The 22,857-nt window shown below is 44.2% G+C and overlaps 1 protein-coding gene across 1 annotated transcript in view; it reads left to right on the plus strand.

Annotated features, from left to right (window-relative positions):
- Positions 1-5,146: 5,146 nt before the first annotated feature.
- The window catches only part of LOC139417404 (sodium-dependent neutral amino acid transporter SLC6A17-like), a 45,727-nt gene continuing 28,016 nt past the window's right edge, over positions 5,147-22,857 (plus strand). Inside the window, exons 1-3 of the mRNA XM_071166677.1 lie at positions 5,147-5,406; positions 15,772-16,182; positions 20,340-20,497. Coding sequence (XP_071022778.1) covers positions 15,885-16,182; positions 20,340-20,497 — 456 coding nt within the window. The 5' untranslated portion in view covers positions 5,147-5,406; positions 15,772-15,884. The remainder of the gene's footprint in view (positions 5,407-15,771; positions 16,183-20,339; positions 20,498-22,857) is intronic.

Genomic DNA, 22,857 nt, shown 5'->3' on the forward strand with positions numbered 1-22,857 from the left:
TGTAATCTGTCTGAATTTATGGACCGTTATTACTGCATTAGCAGGTCTGGTAAGCATCATGGTCAAACCAGCATACGGACCGACACTTTATTATCTATGGATGCCATGCTGCTTCTCTGGAGAAATCTCAATCTGATGTCCACTGTGTTTGCGCATGTCTGATGACCGGATTGTGGTTTATTAGGTTTATTATGTAGATTTGATCATATTTGAAATAAAACATTTATATTTACCTAGACGTTCATGTGTTTTGTTGTTGTTGTTGTTGTTGTTGTTGCAATAATTGTAATCTAATCAAATCAAATGTATTTATATAGCCCTTCTTACATCAGCTGATATCTCCAAGTGCTGTACAGAAACCCAGCCTAAAACCCCAAACAGCAAGCAATGCAAGTGTAGAAGCAGGGTGGCTAGGAAAAACTCCCTAGAAAGGCCAAAACCTAGGAAGAAACCTAGAGAGGAACCAGGCTATGAGGGGTGGCCAGTCCTCTTCTGGCTGTGCCAGGTGGAGATTATAACAGAACATGGCCAAGATGTTCAAATGTTCATAAATGACCAGCAGGGTCAAATAATAATAATCACAGTAGTTGTCGAGGGTGCAGCAAGTCAGCACCTCAGGAGTAAATGTCAATTGGCTTTATATTAATATTCCTGCAGGAAAAATGACACCATCTTGTTGTGTCTGAGGATGATGAAGGCTAAACCCAACGCTGGCAACGGAGGAAGAGTATTACTGAAGCAGAGTTATTGCCCGTGTCATGTAAAAAAAAAAATATATATAATTTTTTGACATCTTGACCATGTTCTGTTATAATCTCCACCCTTCCCACCCTGTTTTTAAACACACAACCTTGTAGCAGACATTTTAGTCTGAAATGCCTGTCATCTTTCTCTGGTATCTCCAGGATTTACTCAAGGCTGGACATTCATTCACAGCCTCGCTGCATTAAGCCCAGAGGCCATAAGCTGCGAAGGTGTTAGAACACAGTTAGTGACTATCCTTTGATCTACGGTTGCCATAGCGACTGATCCCAGCAGCCGAGCCCTTGGAAAGTGAGCCACATGAGTGAATGGAAGTAGGCAGGCGGGCGTGCGGGCGGGCGGACAGGCAGGCATACCGCAGCAAGCTTACTGTGTATTGTGTGTGTGTGTGTGTATTGTATTTGTGTGTGTGTGTGTGTGTGTATTGTGTTTGTGTGTGTGTGTGTGTTCATTCACACATTGCCTCGTGATGCACAGAGGATAATAAAGGGCTATGACACACACATCCACCATGCTATAGGCTGAGTATGCTCCACCATGCTATTGGCTGAGGATGCTCCACCATGCTATAGGCTGAGGATGCTCCAGCATGCTATTGGCTGAGGATGCTCCACCATGCTACAGGCTGAGGATGCTCCACCATGCTATTGGCTGAGGATGCTCCACCATGCTATAGGCTGAGGATGCTCCACCATGCTATTGGCTGAGGATGCTCCACCATGCTATAGGCTGAGGATGCTCCACCATGCTATAGGCTGAGGATGCTCCACCATGCTATAGGCTGAGGATGCTCCACCATGCTATAGGCTGAGGATGCTCCACCATGCTGTAGGCTGAGGATGCTCCACCATGCTATAGGCTGAGTATGCTCCACCATGCTATTGGCTGAGGATGCTCCACCATGCTATTGGCTGAGGATGCTCCACCATGCTATTGGCTGAGGATGCTCCACCATGCTATTGGCTGAGGATGCTCCACCATGCTATAGGCTGAGGATGCTCCACTATGCTATAGGCTGAGGATGCTCCACCATGCTATAGGCTGAGGATGCTCCACTATGCTGTAGGCTGAGGATGCTCCACCATGCTATAGGCTGAGGATGTTCCACCATGCTATAGGCTGAGGATGCTCCACCATGCTATAGGCTGAGGATGCTCCACCATGCTATAGGCTGAGGATGTTCCACCATGCTATAGGCTGAGGATGCTCCACCATGCTGTAGGCTGAGGATGCTCCACCATGCTATAGGCTGAGGATGCTCCACCATGCTATAGGCTGAGGATGCTCCACCATGCTATAGGCTGAGGATGCTCCACCATGCTTCCAGCTCTAGCTTCTGAGGGTAGGGGGAGGAGGGCAGGGAGCGAGGGAGGAGGGTAGAGAGGAAGAGAGAGAGAGAGAGAGAGAGAGAGGGGGAGAGAGAGAGAGACAGAGAGATGGAGAGAGAGAGACAGAGCAAGAGAGAGAGACAGAGACAGAGCAAGAGAGAGAGACAGAGCGAGAGAGAGAAAAAGAGAGAGAGACAGAGCGAGAGAGAGACAGAGCGAGATAGACAGAGACAGAGAGAGAGACAGAGCGAGATAGAGAGAGACAGAGACAGAGAGAGAGAGAGAGAGAGAGATAAGCATAGACAAGCCAACCCATCATCAGAGATGACAGGGTCTTAATCAGCAACACCTCCTCTCTTTCACAAAACCAAACACGCAGCATTTCACACGTTCTGATACTGACAGACATAGACTAGACTGAATGCGGAAATACACGACCATGACACATCCGCAGCCTACAGCCTTCATTTTGACCTTTGCTCCTGGATTTGCATGAATGTTTTTGCTGCAATAAACAGCATATTAACTGTACAGCATTGTTCCTGGAAAAACACTCATTAATAACGTCTAAATTTAGCATCTGAAATGTAATAATGTGTGGTCTATTTATATTCTTCAGGAATGCGTTCTCTCCCGTCATCAGCTCTAATAATAGTACATGGTTCATGTAACGGTTTTCCTCCTCTTCTGAGGTGGAGTAGGAAGGATCGGACCAATTTGCAGCGTGGTACGCGTCCATGTTAATATTTATTTAAACTGAACACAAAAAACAAAATAACAAGGAGAAAGAACGAAAACTAAACAGTTCTGTCTGGTGCAGACACAGACACAGAGACAGAAAACAACTACCCACAAATCATAGTGGGAAAACAGGCTGCCTAAGTATGGTTCTCAGTCAGAGACAACGATAAACAGCTGGGAACTATACCAGGCCAAACACAGAAATAGAAAAACATAGAACAACACATAGAACGCCCACCCCAACTCACACCCTGACCAACCTAAAATAGAGACATAAAAAAGGAACTAAGGTCAGGATGTGACAGTTTAACCTCTTAACATCTCCCTAATCTTTCAGCCCAGTTGAACTTGTTTTAGTCATTCGACAACACATCTGCTTAGGACAGCAGTCAAACTTCCACTGTTCTAAACTGGGGATATCCAGACTGTTTGAAGTTTTTACGGCTGCTGTCTCACACACTGCTGCCTGCCTAGGGGTTGGGGTACCCAGCGATACGGTTGTAGCGGGTAGGATATCCAGAGGATGCCCTACAAAAGGCTGATCTCTGTGTTTGTTATCTCCGAAGAAAGAGAAAAGACAGTAGGAGAATGGATTTACGTTTCAGGTGTTTACCCATAATACACCAGTGGAGCCTCCTCACAGGATGAAGGGGAGGACCATCCTCCTCACCAAACGTTTACCTTGACTTGGAAGAGTTCCAGTGTTGTATTGGAAAGTCATAGCCAGCTAGCTAACATAGCATCCCTCTGTTTGAGCAGGGTGTTTCAGTAGGCTAAACTAGCTAGCTGCATTTGTTAGCTAAGTAGGTGAAACTGAAAGTTTAAAAAAAATTACACTCTTGCTTCTCCTTCATTTTGGAAGAAATTCATTTGTTCAAAACTGTTCAACTATTGTCTTTCTCTCTCTTTGCGTCAACAACTCACCATATTTTATGCACTGAGTGCTAGCTATCTGTAGCTTATGCTTTCAGAACTCGATTCATTCTCTGATCCTTTGATTGGGTGGACAACATGTCAGTTCATGCTGCAAGAGCTCTGATAGGTTGGAGGATGTCCTGTAAGCTGTAAGTCTATGGAAGGGGGTGAGAACCATGAGCCTCCTAGGTTTTGTATTGAAGTCAATGTACCCAGAGGAGGACGGAAGCTAGCTGTCCTCCGGCTACACCATGGTGCTACCCCTACAGAATGCTGCGGAGGCTACTGTAAACCTTATTTGCATAATAGTGTGTTTTTAATAAATTATTTGGTGACAAGTTTTTATATTTAGCATAGTTTAATCTAAAAAGTGTTTTATGAAATTCACTGAGGAGGATGGTCCTCCCTTCCTCCTCTGAGGAGCCTCCACTGGTCTCAACAGAGCGGGGCTGTAACATGCCATATACAGTGTAATAAATAGTCTCAACAGAGCAGGGCTAGATAGATAGGGCCAAGGTCAGAATAAATCCCTGATGTCAAAAAAAGAAAAATGACTGTGCCATAAAATGGACGGTCAAAACAACTCAGGAGGACAGTGGAGGCAATAAAGAAATAGCCGGAAAGACACATGTGATGTTGTTGCGACAACATATTACACAGAAATACAACACATCATGGTATGCCACAGCATGTTTAAAATGGCAGTGATGTCTCACTATACAGTAACCATATCTATAACGTGCAATTACCAGTAATAACGATGATATGAACAATATATTTGCTCATTAATTTGAATGTTTCTTTGTCAGAAGACAACGCCCTACAGCTAGGTGTAATTGGACAAAATACACTGTTTGGATATGCAAATGTCCTATTACATATTTACAAGCGCTAATTGAGCATGTGATGTCTTTCTGTCAAACGTGTTTGATGGGGTGCTAAATCACACACCAAATGAGTATCATATAGCATAGCGTAATGTTGGTTGACCCCTGCACCTGTGATCATAAGGCGTGTTTTGCTCCACTTCAACCAGCTGTGATCATAAGGCGTGTTTTGCTCCACTTCAACCAGCTGTGACAAAACAATTTGATGCCTGCTTCGAACAACATGGCATCATCTCTTTTAGTCAATGAAAGCACTCACGCGGGTTACACAGAACACCTGTGTTGTTATTTTCCCACAGGACCGAATATACTGCAGTCAGATGCTTTAAAATAGGTTTGTAAACATCTGCTGACGTAAGAAGTTAGGATGACTCAAACCTGCGTCAGGTTTCATCGTGATGGAAAAAACCTTCCCCATAGTAATCCCTAAATACGTGGGAGTTGTGCCACCAACATCAGCCACGTGGAATAAACCCGCAGTGTCTATATTATCACTGTGATAATATAGACAATACCATTGTTGTATTGATTAAGTAATAAAATAAATGGTCGTTAATGTGCGTAAAAGTGACCGTTATTAGCCGCTAAACTTGCCAATGAGAACCGGTGGATGTCTGTTTGCGTCAGACTTTACGCGCCTCATCGCATGTCAATTTCCATCAAGGAGCTCTCGGTGATTTCGCATCTCAGTGCGCACAGAGGAGAGATGGGTGAATATTTGCCTTACTGAACGTGGGGATTTAAATATAGACTGTTGTTCAACTGCGAATAAGGTAAGAATGGCATTGAGCCTTTACGATTCTTATTTCCATCAGCGTTATTCGATTGCATCATGACATATCTATAGGCTGCAATAATGAGATCATTGTTATAGTCAATGGAAATTAACCGTTATTTCTCACCCTGTCAAATGTGTCTATAATACGTGTTGGCATTTCTGCATGATTGTTGCATTAGGCTATTTTATACTGTTGGTTTGCCTATAGAAACCGTTCGCCCTTTTCGGTGCGAGATGAGCGCTCATAGCATATAGGTTGCGGTGTGGTCTACAATATTTAGTTCGATAATGGGCCTACGATGCGCGTCTGCGTCTTTCATGCCAGGTATCAAACGTATTTGGTGATCAGGTCAGTGATTGAGGAAGTATTCTACTTTCCACCCGTCTTTGGATGCACGGATGTGGATGTCCTATTCGGTTTTTTTCTTGATTTGACCTTGGCGACAATTCGTGTCTCCTCCATCTGGTTTTTGAACTGTTTGAAGCAATAATAAAACCAATTCCACTATGGAGCGTCACATTACGCAGTGTGCCTGTGGACACGTGACGATGATGTCTCTCGGTTCGGCCTGGAGGATGCACACCTATCTTATCAAGATGCTAGAAGTCAAGATGCTATGGGATTTTTACTCCGTTTTTTAACCCAAATTGACTCGGGAACCACAAGGAATAGAATATAATAGATTCTATAGAATATACTAATTTGTTGTCCTCAGAGAAGGCCATTCTTTTCCCCAGTAGTTTTGTGTTTGACATTACAGACCCTGGCTCGATCACGGGCTGTGTCACAACCGGCCGTGATCGGGAGGCCCATAGGGCGGCACACAATTGGCCCAGAGTCGTCCAGGTTAGGGGAGGGTTTGGCTGGGGTAGGCCCTCATTGTAAAATAAGATTTAGTTCTTAACTGACTTGCCTCTTTAAATAAAGGTTAAACATAAGGGACAGATCTAAATTTACCGTGGGGGAGGGGCTGGTCCAACTCAAGGTGTCATCCAAAAACAAATGCACCCCCCCATCCCCCAAAGTTACATATATTTTCACATGACCCTCCCCTTGTACTGTAAAATAAATTGAACACCCTCCCTGTCATATAATTAACTAAAAATAATGTTTACGACCACAACTACAATAACTGGAGCGACCCTGTATTTATAAATGTGGATATCGACATTGCCACTTCAGCATGCTTTTGTGGCTACGAGCCAGAAGGTTGAGGGTTCACCGACCACCACAGACAAGCTCAATTTCCCTGCCTGTTTCATTACTCTACGATCAGAACAAGCTGCATACAATGATCAGCTAGGGTGGAGATCCGATTCTCAACATTTTGATGCCATATTTATAATTACAGTGCCGTCGGAAAGTATTCAGACCCCTTGACTTTTCCACATTTTGTTACGTTACAGACTTGTCTGAAATGGATTAAAAAATAATAATCCTCAGCAATCTACACACAATACCCCATAATAACAAAGTGATTATTTTTGCCACAAAAAAATACAAAACAGAAACAGAAATACAGCATTTACATAAGTATTACCTTATTTACATAAGTATTCAGACCCTTTGCTATGAGAATTGAAATTGAGCTCAGGTGCATCCTGTTTCTATTGATCATCCTTGAGATGTTTCTATAACTTGATTGGAGTCCACCTGGGGTAAATTCAAAATGATTGGACAAGGCTCAGATCTGGATAAGGGTACCAAAACATTTCTGTAGCATTGAAGGTCCCTAAGAACAGTGTCCTCAATCATTCCACCAAGCCTCTTCGTAAGAGCTGGCCGCCCAGCCATCGGGGGACAAAAGCCTTGGTCAGGGAGGTGAACAAGAACCCGATGTTCACTGACAAAGCTCCAGAGTTCCTCTGTGTAGATGGGAGAACTTTCCAGAAGGACAACCATCTCTGCGGCACTCCACCTATCAGGCCTTTATGGTAGAGTGGCGAGACGGAAGGCACTCCTCAGTACAAGGCAGACCACCATAGTCCATGTGCCCAAGAACACTAAGGTAACCTGCCTAAATGACTACCGACCCGTCCCGAAGTGCTTTGAAAGGCTGGTCATGGCTCACATCAACACAATCACCCCAGAAACCCTAGACCCACTCTAATTTGCATACCGCCCCAACAGATCCACAGATGATGCAATCTCTCATGCACTCCACACTGCCCATTCCCACCTGGAAAAAAGGAACACCTATGTGAGAATGCTATTCATTGAATACAGCTCAGGGTTCAACACCATAGTGTCCACAAAGCTCATCACTAAGCTAAGGAGCTCAACACCTCCCTCTGCAACTGGATCTTGGACTTCCTGACGGGCCGCCCCCAGTTGGTAAGGGTAGGTAGCAACACATCTGCCATGCTTATCCTCAACACTGGAGCCCCTCAGGGGTGCGTGCTCAGTCCCCTCCTGTACTCCCTGTTCACTCATGACTGCACGGCCAGGAACGACTCCAGCACCATCATTACATTTGCAGATGACACAACAGTGGTAGGCCTGATCACCGACAACGATGAGACAGCCTATAGGGAGGAGGTCAGAGACCTGGCCGTGTGGTGCCAGGACAACAACCTCTCCCTCAACGTGATCAAGACAAATGAGATTAGTGTGGACTACAGGAAAAAGAGGGCCGAGCCACGTCCCCATTCATTAATGGAGCTGTAGCGGAGCAGGTTGAGAGCTTCAAGTTCCTTGGTGTCCACATCACCAACGAACTAACATGGTCCAAGCACACCAAGAAAGTCGTAAAGAGGGCAAGACAAAACCTATTCCCCCTCACGAGACTGAAAAGATTTTGCATGGGTCCTCAGATCCTCAAAAGGTTCTACAGCTGTACCATTGAGAGCATTGGCTACATCACTGCCTGGTATGGCAACTGCTCGGCCTTCGACCGCAAGGCACTAAAGAGGGTAGTGCGAAAAAGAGGGGAAAAACAATTTCATGAATTTTATTTTTCTATTATTTCTTGTTTTTCTCTCTGCATTTTTGGCAAGGGCCCATAAGTAAGCATTTCACTTGTAGTCTAAAGCTTGTTTACGAAGCATGTGACAAATAACATTTGATTTGATTTGACATCACCCATCATGCCATTGGTCCTAACATTAATGCGTTCTTAGCCTCGACCCCAGTTCTGACGGTGTGATGTCTGGCAGCGTAAGGCTAGTTCACTCCTATCTTGTCACAGTGACTTCATGTGATTGGCAGCTGTCTTTTATGAGCTGTCATTATGTGAGATAGTGAGAGGAAGATAAGAGAATGGGAGAAGAAATTATGAGAGGTTGGATTGTGCAGGGATGAGATTGAAATTTAACAGGAAGAACCATTGCATACCAACCATTGCCTACCAAGGATCCATCCAGTCATTTGACCTGTAGAAATGCCACCATTCATAAATTATCAGTGGAGGTTCCTCAGAGGAGGAAGGGGAGGACCATCCTCCTCAGTGAATTTCATAAAAATAAATGTTTTTAAACATTTAAAAAGTAATCATTTTTATATAAAACTACACAAAATATATTCACATGTCACCAAATAATTTATAAAAACACATTTTGCGAAGAAGGTCTACAGTAGCCTCAACAGCACTCTGTAGGGTAGCACCACGGTGTAGCCGGAGGACAGCTAGCTTCCGTCCTCCTCTGGGTACATTGACTTCATTACAAAACCTAGGAGGCACATGGTTCTCACCTCTTTCCATAGACTTCCACAGTAATTATGACAACTTCCGGAGGACGTCCTCCAACCTATCAGAGCTCTTGCAGCATGAACTGACATGTTGTCCACGCAATCAAAGGATCAGATAATGAATCTAGTACTGAAAGCATAAGCTACAGCTACCTAACACTGCAGTTCATAAAATGTGATGAGTTGTTGACTCAAAGAAAGAGAAAGACAATAGTTGAACAGTATTAAACAAATTAATTTCTTCCAAAATGAAGGAGAAGCTCGAAAGAAATAGAGATAGAGATTTCGTATTTATTTATTCACTTTCAGTTTCACTTACTTCACTAGCAAATGCAGCTAGCTAGTTCAACCTAATGAAACATCCTGCTCAAATGTTAGCTGACTGGCTATGACTATCCAACACAACACTGGAACTCTTCCAAGTCAAGGGAAACGTTTGGTATTACTAATTAATTGCCACCGGGGCCCGCCAGTGTAACTGCTTACTGACTGTACACTGTAACGTTGCTGCATGATTGTAGTGAGTTTACTAACTTGTTAGTTCTATTAGGTGACTATGACGTTCCTTTAGCTAACATGGCGAGAACAACATAGGCTGTATGTAGCGGTTTGGCTTCTAAAGTTTTTTTTCGCCTGGTCACATACAGCTGATGCGTTGTGCATTGAAGTCCACAAGTGAAGGGAAGAGGTGAGAGGAGGAGAGCGCATTGATGTGAGAAGGAATACAACATGGCTGCTATGAAAGTGAACTGTGTTAACGGGTGATCAGGGTTGTATTCATTCCGCTGATTCCGTTGAAAAAATTCTTAAACGTAAGCAAACGGAACAAAACGGGGATCAACATACCTGAATTTGTCCAATAGAAACTCTTGTTTGCAACTGTTGAACTAATGATTACACCTTGATTAAATTGTGTTTTTTCCTCATCAATTTACACACAATACCCCATAATGACATTGCAAAAACAGGTTTTTGGACATTTTTACAAAGGTTCTATCATCTCCACAGAGGAACTCTGGAGCTCTGTCAGAGTGACCTTCACGTACTTGGTCACCTCCCTGACCAAGGCCCTTCTCCCCCGATTGCTCAATTTGCCCGGGCGGCCAGCTCTAGGAAGAATCTTGGTGGTTCCAAATTTCTTCCATTTAAAAATTATGAAGGCCACTGTGTTCTTGGGGACCTTCAACACTGCAGACATTTTTTGGTACCCTTCCCCAGGTCTGTGCCTTGACACAATCCTGTCTCGGAGCTCTATGGACAATTAATTTGACCTCATAGCTTGGTTTTTGCTCTGACATGCACTGTCAACTGTGGGACCTTATATAAACAGGTGTGTGCCTTTCCAAATCAGGTCCAATCATTTGAATTTACCACAGGTGGACTCCAATCAAGTTGTAGAAACATCTCAATGATGATCAATGGAAACAGGATGCACCTGAGCTCAATTTCGAGTCATATAGCAAAAGGTCTGAATACTTATGTAAATAAGGTACCTGTTTTCACTTTGTCATTATGGGGTATTGTGTGTACATTGATGAGGAACACATGTATTTAATCCGTTTTAGAATAAGACTGTAACGGAACAAAATATTGAAATAATTATTTTATTTGGCAAATAAAGTATACAAGATAAGCCAAGACATAGTTAATAAAAATTAAAAAATATATATTATTAACCCCCCCCCAAAGAAAATAACAAGTGTTAAAAAGTCAAACAAATTATTAAATAAAATATCTCTAAGGAAATAATAGAAAACATTTTTTTTTTAAAGTGTATAACATAAGACATTTTTTTATCAAACTAAGTAAGGAAATAAAACAAAACTAATATTGCAAGCTCTCCTCAACAGTGCAATACATATTCATCAAAAAATACACAATATCAACACATTTATTAAAAAAAACACACAATGCCCTCACATTTATAAGAAAATACACAATATCAACACATTTATAAGAATATTTAGAAGAAGAGGATGATGTTCAAGCTGTGAATATGTAAGTTGGTTGGTGAGTGAGAGTAGGTGCAAAAATATAGTTGAGAAGCAGGTGTGAAGAGTCAGTGAAAATCGTCTCTTAAGGTGCATGTGATTGTCTGTGGTCTATTGCATAATCAGATGTTCTGGGTAGGGGCTTTTTCTCCCCGAAAGGCCCTTCTTCTCCGGTCTGCTGATGCAATCAGGCCCTCAAACTCAAGGAAGTGTCAGGGTGGGGAAGTTCTTCAAAAGGAATCCGTCTCCTCTGATTCTGTCTCCACATCAGACATCATGTCTTCAGTAGCACCAGCAAAACGCTGCTTCTCTTTAGCAGAGAGTTATTTTTGGACTGACTTTCCAGATTCTGATTTTCCAGATTCTGTAAAATTATAGGAGACAAGTTATTTTGCCATTAAACAACACTGGAATCTCAATCAGCAATACTGGAATCTCAATAAACAACACTGGAATCTCAATAAACAACACTGGAATCTCAATAAACAACACTGGAATCTCAATAAACAACACTGGAATCACAATAAACAACACTGGAATCTCAATAAACAACACTGGAATCTCAATAAAGAACACTGGAATCTCAATAAGCAACACTGGAATCTCAATAGAGAACACTGGAATCTCAATAAAGAACACTGGAATCTCAATAAAGAACACTGGAATCTCAATAAGCAATACTGGAATCTCAATAAACAACACTGGAATCTCAATAAGCAACACTGGAATCTCAATAAACAACACTGGAATCTCAATAAAGAACACTGGAATCTCAATAAAGAACACTGGAATCTAAATAAAGAACACTGGAATCTCAATAAGCAATACTGGAATCTCAAATCTCATTAAAGCACACTAAAATCTGTGGAACAAGTCTCAACTTTTCAAAACTCAAGTATTGTATTTAAAACGTATGGATTGGTTTACATTTATAAAGTAACCTGTCTCTGGTGACGCCGGCTTCACTATTTGATTTCCCTGTTCCTTTGCTCTCTTCGTGCGCGGTGTCCGACGACAACTTATGCCTGTTTCTTTCATTCCAATACCGATGTGCAGCTGCATCTGAGTCAGTGTGGTGTATTAGCAGTGGTTATATGCATCAAAATCCTTGAGAATATTGTAAGATGTAGAACAATGTTACTGTCAGTCCATGTCTGTATGGGACTACTCGCTGTCTGTGTAGCTTCATCTCAGCTGACTGACCTACAGTCAGTACATGTCTTTATGGGACTACTCGCTGTCTGTGTAGCTTCATCTCAGCTGACTGACCTGCAGTCAGTACATGTCTTTATGGGACTACTCACTGTCTGTGTAGCTTCATCTCAGCTGACTGACCTACAGTCAGTACATGTCTTTATGGGACTACTCGCTGTCTGTGTAGCTTCATCTCAGCTGACTGACCTACAGTCAGTACATGTCATTATGGGACTACTCGCTCTGTGTACCTTCATCTCAGCTGACTGACCTACATTCAGTACATGGTGGACTGTTCTTCCTGAGGCATGACAAAGAACATTTTATGCATGATATTCTCACCACTCGTTTGTGTAACATATTTGGACCATCAGCAAATTAACAGCATTAAAATATTCAACCTAAGCTAGTTCAAGTAACAGACACATCTCAACATCAACTGTTCAGAGGAGACTGCGTGAATCAGGCATTAATGTTCGAATTTCTGCAAAGAAACCACTACTAAAGGACACCAATAAGAATAAGAAACCACTACTAAAGGACACCAATACGAAGAAGACACTTGCTTGGGCCAAGAAACACGAGCAATGGACATTAGACCAGTGGAAATCTGTTCTTTGGTCTGATGAGCTCAAATTTGAGATTTTTGGTTCCAACCGCCGTGTCTTTGTGTGACGCTGAGCAGGTGAACGGATGTTTTCCGCATGTGTGGTTCCCACAGTGAAGCATGGAGGAGGAGGTGTGATGGTGTAGGGGTGCTTTGCTGGTGACACTGTCTGTAATTTATTTAGAATTCACAGCACACTTAACCAGCATGGCTACCACAGCATTCTGCAGCGATACGCCATCCAATCTGGTTTGCGCTTACTGGGACTATCATTTGTTTTACAACAAGACAATGACCCAAAACACACCTCCAGGCTGTGTAAGGGCTATTTGACCAAGAAGGAGAGTGATGGAGTGCTGCATTAGATGACCTCTCCTCCACAATCACCCGAACTCAACCCAGTTGAGATGGTTTGGGATGAGTTGGACTGCAGAGTGAAGGAAAAGCAGCCAACAAGTGCTCAGCATATGTGGGAACTCCTTCAAGACTGTTGGAAAAGCATTCCTCATGAAGCTGGTTGAGATAATGCCAACAGTGTGCAAAGCTGTCATCAAGGCAAAGGGTGCCTACTTTGAAGAATCGAAAATATAAAATATATTTTGATTCTTTTAACACTTTTTTGGTTACTACATGATTCCATATGTGTTATTTCATAGTTTAGATGCCTTGACTACTAGTCTACAATGTAGAAAATCGTAAAAAATAAAGAAAAACCCTTGAATGAGTAGGTGTTTCCAGACCTTATACTGGTACTGTACATGTGCACACTGGGAAACAGGTTATTTTATGCAGTGTTAGGGTGCCATTTGGGATGCACATCTCCTGGAGACTTTGAACATTTTGTTACCAACTATTACCAACTATTTTTTTAAACCAATTACAATGTACTGTGTATAGGCTTCCACAGTGAGATGGAGACTAAACTGATGACTATGTGATGAAGTGCTGTAGACTTCAGAGATACATACAGTATTGTCTAAGTCCCCAAATGGCACCCTATATAGTGCACTACTTTTGACCAGGGCCCATAGGACTGGGGTCAGAAGTAGTGCACTATACATGGATTAGGATGTCATTTGGGACAAAGCCTTGATTTGTCTCTAATATCTATTCTCTGGAAGAAGTCAAGAGGTGTTGAGTACTGAGTGTGTGAGAACCAAGGGACGAGCCATGGTTTATTGAATACTGACGGAGTCCACTGAGGAGTATGTGAAAGCAGCATGTCGTGACTGCAGGAGATTGTTCTAGCTAAGGAATGTGATGTTACGTGCAGACAGAGTGCAGTTGGACTGGTCTCTGGGTGGCCGTCTCAGTGAGAACTCCCTCCCTGCTGCACATGAGAGACCATGTTTAATTATGTCGTCTAGCTGGTCTCTTGACCCTCACAGCTTCAATGGCCTCCGTTTAGATCAAACAGACCTGCCTGCCGTCCAACAGGTGATGTCTTTAGAGGCAGTCACCGAAACAGCTCAGAAAGTTAACCTCAAAGTCTGATAATATGACTTTCAAGATATATGCCCCATCTGAGGTCCTATCTCTTGGCTTAGTTGTTGCTTGGCATTTTAATCCGTTGATGTTCTTGTCGTCCCATTAATGGCTGTTTCATTTAAATGTCAAGTATTTCATGTCAATTTAAAGTATTTAAGCCCATTCAAACATTGTGTGGCTTCGACTGTGTTAGCCTGCTGAGTAAAGCCTAGGCATTAGCCGGAGGAGCTAACGCATGTTTTCAGGTCTCAGACAAGCTTCACAGCTCCACCTCTGTTGCACTTGGGACTGCCTGTCTACTGTCTGTTGTCTGCTGTTGTGGTGCCAGAACTCATTCTGCTGTCAGTTGTTGTGGTGACAGAACTGTCAGCTGTGGTGCCAGAACTGTCTGCCGTGGTGCCAGAACTGTCTGTTGTGGTGCCAGAACTCAGTATGATGTCAGCTGTGGTGCCAGAGCTGTCTGCCGTGGTGCCAGAGCTGTGTGCCGTGGTGCCAGAACTGTGTGCCGTGGTGCCAGAACTCATTCTGCTGTCTGTTGTGGTGCCAGAGCTGTCTGCCGTGGTGCCAGAACTGTCTGCCGTGGTGCCAGAACTCAGGACCAAATCTTGCGTGCGCTGGTCCTCTACTCAGTCTACTTAGCACAGGCTTTCTCCATCAGCTGTTGGGCTAAACCAACAGTCCTCTGAGGAAGAAAAGTGAAGGACCCTGGCTGGCTGGCTGGCTGGCTGCACCCAGTCAGCCAGCCAGCCAGCCAGCACCCAGCCAGCCAGCCACCACCCAGCCAGGCAGCGTTACAATCAATTACACACGGAGTAGAACTCAGCCGATTTCCAGTCAGATTTTCTATGCAAATGGTCTTATTATGATAGAGCCTGGACAATACAGCTCATTCAACCAGAAGTAGAACTGCTCAGCTGCCTCTTCATTTGGTCAACCGGGATTTTTTTTCAAAGCTGGTACCGGAGAGGCACTGCAGGCGCTGGAATGGCTGTTGTAGTCGAGCTGAATGGTGTTCATAGACAGCTTGGTCACACAAAATATTCAAACCTAAACTGTAGCAGTGACTCCAGACATGGACTCACCTCCACATTAAACACTTTTTTCCCCTTCTAAATAATACATGACGTGGACAAGTTAGATGTTTTTTCTTTGTTTACACAATATTCTCAAGGCCCGTAATCACACTAACAGATGCCCACATTGGCTGCAACTCAGGTGATCACCAATGTCACCCACATCAGCTTTAATGGGTTTCAGATTTTACTGTGGTTTGTAATACAATGTTCCACTGATACACCGAAATGGTGGCCAACAGAAATAACATATTTTCACCTTGGTCTTGTAGATAACACAGTTTATTCAGTAACCATCTCTAAACCTTTCTCTTCACAGATTCTGGACAAAGCAGCGTACCCCAACTGCGTCCTTCTTCACATCTCTGTGGATTCGACCCTCTGAACATCTCTGACCTCTGACCCGTCAGACTCCTACCACCCACCGTCACCATGCTTAAGAACAGCAAGGTGACCCTGGGACTCCCTCACAGTGATCCCGTCACTGAGTCAGTGGCGGACCTCCTGACCCTGGCCGAGCCCCTGGATTATAAGAGTAGCCGGATGAGTATGGGTCTCAGCCCCGGGGCCCAGCCAGCCATGGGCAAGGGCCTGCTGCCTTCTCCAGGGGACGAGGAGGGGAGGCCGGCCTGGAACAGCAAGCTGCAGTACATCCTGGCCCAGGTCGGGTTCTCTGTAGGCTTGGGCAACGTCTGGAGGTTCCCTTACCTGTGTCAGAAGAATGGAGGAGGTGGGTACTGGAGATTCTGGGTACTGTAGTCTCTGGTGGGGAATAATGGGGAGAACCCAGTGTATCTTTATTTGACCTAAGTGAACTGTGTTATAATGATGATGATGACGATGACGATGATGAGGATGATGATGATGAGGATGAGGATGATGATGATGATGAGGATGATGAGGATGATGATGATGAGGATGATGAAGAGGATGAGGATGACGATGATGAGGATGAGGAGGATGAGGATGATGATGACGATGATGAGGATGATGAAGAGGATGACGATGACGATGATGATGATGATGATGATGATGATGATGATGATGATGATGATGATGATGATGATGATGATGATGATGATGACGTTCACAATCAGGGTTCAGACATAGTAAAAGATAACCCTCCAGCTCTTATGGCTAATATTGGGTGACAGGACCCAATTTAGCAGGGGGAAAATATGCTTCTATCATGACTTAATGTGCTGTGGATCTGTAACGTTGTAGAGCTATAATTTAATGCTTTAATGCTGGTAAATAAAGCCAGACCAATCAGCCTCAAATGAACACAGGTGAAACCAATAAACAGAAAGGGGGAAAGGGATCAGTGGCAGCTAGTAGGCCGGTGACGACGACCGCCGAGCGCCACCCGAACAGGAAGGGGAGCAACCGTCGGTAGGAGTCGTGACAGGATCACATGTTGCCATAGGATCAGCCTCTCAGTGGAGAGCAGGTGGTAATGACAGTGTGAGAGGTTCCTGTTTCCTGTTGAATATTATTCGCTGTCAGTATCGCCAACTGCCAATTTATTGTTTAAATTTAATCTTTATTTAACTAGGCAAGTCAGTTAAGAACTAATTCTTATTTTACAGTGACAGCCTACCAGGGAACAATGGGTTAACTGCCTTGTTCAGGGGCAGAATGACAGATTTTTACCTTGTCAACTCAGGGATTCAATCCAGTAAACTTTCGGGTTATTGGCCCGACGTGCTAACCACTAGGCTACCTGCCGCCCTTGACCAACTGTTAGTTGGAACCTGACTGATGGTGCAATACTTGGCTGTGACATCACACAGTTCCATGGTTAGTACAGGCAGTAGACGAGGGTATAGCCTACGAATTGCACACTATTCCCCCTATTATAATTCTATGTACACTAATCTTCCAACATTACCATGGGTTGAAGAACTGAATGTGGCAATTTTCAGAATGAATCAAACCTTAGTTTTCTTTTTTTTTCGTGCATAAAAGGCTCTCCAAACCAGTTTTTTTTAATTTTTATGATTCATAAGTACTTTCCTAAACCTGAACAATCTACAAGATCAGTGTATTTTTTAATCACCTGTTGGTACTGAACAGAAGACGAACATTCATATATTTAGCTTTCTGTTATCGATCCCTACATAATATTCTGAACCCGTTCTCTTGATATATATATATATATATATATATATATATATATATATATATATATATATATATATATATAAAATTTAACCTTAAAGGTACATCGTATTTAAAGGGATGTCTTGAGATGGGGCGGCAGGTAGCCTAGTGGTTAGAGCGTGTATGAACTAATGCCATCACTGGTATACTGCCCTAGGCTATACTAGTACTAAAGTACCCTAGTATACACTAGTACTATAGTACCCTAGTATACCCTAGTACTATAGTACCCTAGTATACAATAGTACTATAGTACCCTAGTACTATAGTACCCTAGTATACACTAGTACTATAGTACCCTAGTATACCCTAGTACTATAGTACCCTAGTATACACTAGTACTATAGTACCCTAGTATACACTAGTACTATAGTACCCTAGTATACCCTAGTACTATAGTACCCTAGTATACCCTAGTACTATAGTACCCTAGTATACACTAGTACTATAGTACCCTAGTATACACTGGTACTGTAGTACCCTAGTATACACTAGTACTATAGTACCCTAGTATACCCTAGTACTATAGTACCCTAGTATACCCTAGTACTATAGTTCTCTAGTATACCCTAGTACTATAGTACCCTAGTATACACTAGTACTATAGTACCCTAGTATACACTAGTACTATAGTACCCTAGTATACACTAGTACTATAGTACCCTAGGATACCCTAGTACTATAGTACCCTAGAATACACTAGTACTATAGTACCCTAGTATACACTAGTACTATAGTACCCTAGGATACCCTAGTACTATAGTACCCTAGTATACACTAGTACTATAGTACCCTAGTATACCCTAGTATACACTGGTACTATAGTACCCTAGTATACACTAGTACTATAGTACCCTAGTATACCTTAGTACTATAGTACCCTAGTATACACTAGTACTATAGTACCCTAGTATACCCTAGTATACACTGGTACTATAGTACCCTAGTATACACTAGTATACACTGGTACTATAGTACCCTAGTATACACTAGTACTATAGTACCCTAGTATACCCTAGTACTATAGTACCCTAGTATACCCTAGTACTATAGTACCCTAGTATACCCTAGTACTATAGTACCCTAGTATACACTAGTACTATAGTACCCTAGTATACTCTAGTACTATAGAACCCTAGTATACCCTAGTAATATAGTACCCTAGTATACACTAGTACTATAGTACCCTAGAATACACTAGTACTATAGTACCCTAGTATACACTAGTACTATAGTACCCTAGGATACCCTAGTACTATAGTACCCTAGTATATCCTAGTACTATAGTACCCTAGTATACCCAAGTACTATAATACCCTAGTATACCCTATTACTATAGTACCCTAGTATACACTAGTACTATAGTACCCTAGGATACCCTAGTACTATAGTACCCCAGTAAACACTCCACTGGGATACTGCCCTAGGCTATACTAGTAATAAAGTACCCTAGTATACCCTAGTACTATAGTACCCCAGTGTACTATAGTACCCCCCCCAGTTCTCAACCATCCCTGATGAAGAAGTCATGGAGCCCCCCCCCAGTTCTCAACCATCCCTGAGGAAGTTGTCATGGAGCCCCCCCCCCCCCCCCCCCCCTCAGTTGTGATCCATCCCTGAAGAAGTCGTCATGGAGCCCCCCCCCCCTCCCTCAGTTGTGAACCATCCCTGAGGAAGTTGTCATGGAGCCCCCCCCCCCCCCCCTCAGTTGTGATCCATCCCTTAAGAAGTCGTCATGGAGCCCCCCCCCCCTCAGTTGTGATCCATCCCTGAGGAAGTTGTCATGGAGCCCCCCCCCTCCCTCAGTTGTGATCCATCCCTGAGGAAGTTGTCATGGAGCCCCCCCCCCCCCCCCCCCCCCTCAGTTGTGATCCATCCCTGAAGAAGTCGTCATGGAGCCCCCCCCCCTCCAGTTGTGAACCATCCCTGATGAATTAGTCATGGAGCCCCCCCCCCCCAGTTCTCAACCACCCCTGATGAAGGAGTCATGGAGGTCCATACATGTACTGGATACACATCACAGAGTGAGAGTCCCCATCTTAGGTTTCATATCTCACTGTCTCGATCTTCTCTAATGTTTCTCTTTAGATGTGTGAATAGGCTAAATGGAACGTGTGTGTGTGTGTGTGTGTGTGTGTGTTCTATCCGGCTGAAATCCTCTGTCACCATTGTGCTGCTACATTGTCTTCTCTCTCAACTGGACTTGTTGTTTGTGAGTGATGGTGATGATGCTCAGTGGAACTAAAAGAGGTACAGTTATAGTGGAAGACAGAGCGAGACAGAAGGTGGTGAGGCTGCAGAAGTAGGATTTTTTTAATTTAACCTTTATTTAACTTGGCAAGTCAGTTAAGAACAAATTCTTATTTACAATGACAGCCTACCCTAGCCAAGCCCTAACCCAGATGACACTGTGACAGTTGTGCACCACACTATGGGACTCCCAATCACAGCCAGTTGCGATACAGCCTGGAATCAAATCAGGGTCTGTGACAGCTCCAGCACTGAGATGCAGTGCCTTAGACCACTGCGCCACACGGGAGACCAATAATAGAGGACATGAAAAAGTAGTCTGGCTTTGTTTGGTTAGCTTGAGACATTTCTGAGCTGGCCTTTTCCTTCCATCCAGAAGGCTGTTTCAAGTTTGACCTTTACAGATTGTAATTGTCTCTCTCTCTCTCTCTCTCTCTCTCTCTCTCTCTCTCTCTCTCTCTCTCTCTCTCTCAGGTGCGTACCTGGTCCCTTACTTTATCCTCCTCATTCTCATTGGGATCCCTCTGTTCTTTCTGGAGCTGGCGGTGGGACAGAGGATCCGGCGTGGGAGCATTGGAGTGTGGAACTATGTTTACCCTCAGCTAGGAGGCATCGGGGTCTCCAGTCTAATGGTGAGATGCGCGCACACACACACACACACACACACACACACACACACACACACACACACACACACACACACACACACACACACACACACACACACACACACACACACACACACACACACACACAGAGAGAGAGACACACACACACTCACACACCCCCTTAGGAGACTGAAAAAGATTTGGCATGGGCCCTCAGATCCTCAAAAAGTTCTACAGCTGCACCATTGAGAGCATATTGACTGGCTGCATCACCAATTGGTACGGCGACTGCAAGGCACCTGACCGTAAGGCGTTACACTTGGGCCGAGCTCCGTGCCATCCAGGTCTTCTATACCAGGCGGTGTCAAAGGAATGCCCCAAAAATTGTCAAAGACTCCAGCCACCCAAGCCAGACTGTTCTCTCTGCTTCTGCACTGCAAGCGGTACCAGTGCACCAAGTCTGGAACCAACAGACCCTGAACAGCTTCTACCCCCAAGCCATAAGACTGCAGCTACCAGCTGCTGCTACTGTTTATTATCTATCCTGTTGTCTAATGACTTTATCTCTGCCTATATTTACATAGCTACCTCAGTTACCTCGTACCCCTGCAAATCGACTCGTTACTGGTACTCTCTGTATATAACCATGTTATTACCTGGTACTCCCTGAGGGCTGAGGCAGAGGCAGTGAGGGCCGAGGCAGAGGTAGTGAGGGCCGAGGCAGAGGCAGTGAGGGCCGAGGCAGAGGCAGTGAGGGCTGAGGCAGAGGCAGTGAGGGCTGAGGCAGAGGCAGTGAGGGCTGAGGCAGAGGCAGTGAGGGCCGAGGCAGAGAGGGCTGAGGCAGAGGCAGTGAGGGCCGAGGCAGAGAGGGCTGAGGCAGAGGCAGTGAGGGCTGAGGCAGAGGCAGTGAGGGCCGAGGCAGAGGCAGTGAGGGCCGAGGCAGAGGCAGTGAGGGCCGAGGCAGAGGCAGTGAGGGCCGAGGCAGAGGCAGTGAGGGCCGAGGCAGAGGCTGTGAGGGCCGAGGCAGGCTGGATGTAACACGAGGAGCTCAGCTCTGCCCAGAAGCTATAAATACGACCACTGACGACCAGCTAGAACACTGCTGGAAGAACACACCTCTATTATTCATAGGCACTTCAGCTGTGGGCTACACGAGTGTCCGAGCAGAGAACACGGGAGAGGGCGGTCCTGTTCGTACAGCCTACAGAATGTCAATTGAGTTGCCTTGTTTAGCTTTGTGTGTTGTGTTGTGTGTCGTGTTGGCTCGGAAAGCGTGTGTTTGTGTAACCTAGACTACACCACCCTTTTGGTTGATTGGATGCTCTGAATTGCTATGGGTTTCCCACAACATAGCAAATTAACAATATAAAAACACCTGAATACTAAAAATAGATGTTTGTATGTTGAGTAATGACAAAGGTTTCTCAGGAAGACCTAAGGATTGTTCTTCCTCTCTCTCTCTCTCTCTCTCTCTCTCTCTCTACCTCTCTACCTCTCTCTCTCTCTACCTCTCTCTACCTCTCTCTCTCTACCTCTCTCTCTCTTTACCTCTCTCTCTCTCTACCTCTCTCTCTCTCTCTCTCTCTACCTCTTTCTCTCTACCTCTCTCTCTCTCTACCTCTCTCTCTCTCTCTCTCTATCTCTCTCTCTACCTCTCTACCTCTCTACCTCTCTCTCTCTCTCTCTCTCTACCTCTCTCTCTCTCTCTCTACCTCTCTCTCTCTCTCTACCTCTCTCTCTCTCTCTACCTCTCTCTCTCTCTACCTCTATCTCTCTCTACCTGTCTATCTCTCTACCTCTCTCTCTCTCTACCTCTCTCTCTCTCTACCTCTCTCTCTACCTCTCTCTACCTCTCTCTCTCTCTCTCTCTCTACCTCTCTCTCTCTCTACCTCTCTCTCTCTCTCTCTCTCTCTCTACCTCTCTCTCTCTATCTCTCTCTCTCTACCTCTCTCTCTCTCTCGGTGCATGCTGGGAGTTTTTTGGAGTTTGAGTGTTTGGTGTGGAAAGCTCTATCCTAACTAACTTTCTTGATTCTTTTATTTACATGTTATTTTCTATGGTGGAGGGTTAATGAAATATTTGTTTTTAGCGGTATCCAAGGTTTTCTTTTTCAAAGTTAGGGTGGAAGAGGACAGAGTAACTTTCCTGGGGGTTGGAAGGTGTAGTGTGCGCAATGGCTTCTCAGCCTAGCGCGGAGGAGACGCTGTCGATACAGCATGGATTCAGGTGTGTTCCTGAGAACGGAGTTAAGGTGGAGGAGGTTCTGCTCGCGGTCGGTGAACAGGTAGGAGCTGAGTTTATACATTCTGCTTCTAGAATGAACAAAGCTGTGGTTGTGTTCATGAAAAGGGCTAATTTGGTCGGTAGGCTAATTGCTAGCGGA

This window comes from Oncorhynchus clarkii, chromosome 9 (genome assembly GCF_045791955.1).
Source record: "Oncorhynchus clarkii lewisi isolate Uvic-CL-2024 chromosome 9, UVic_Ocla_1.0, whole genome shotgun sequence".
Taxonomy (NCBI): domain Eukaryota; kingdom Metazoa; phylum Chordata; class Actinopteri; order Salmoniformes; family Salmonidae; genus Oncorhynchus; species Oncorhynchus clarkii.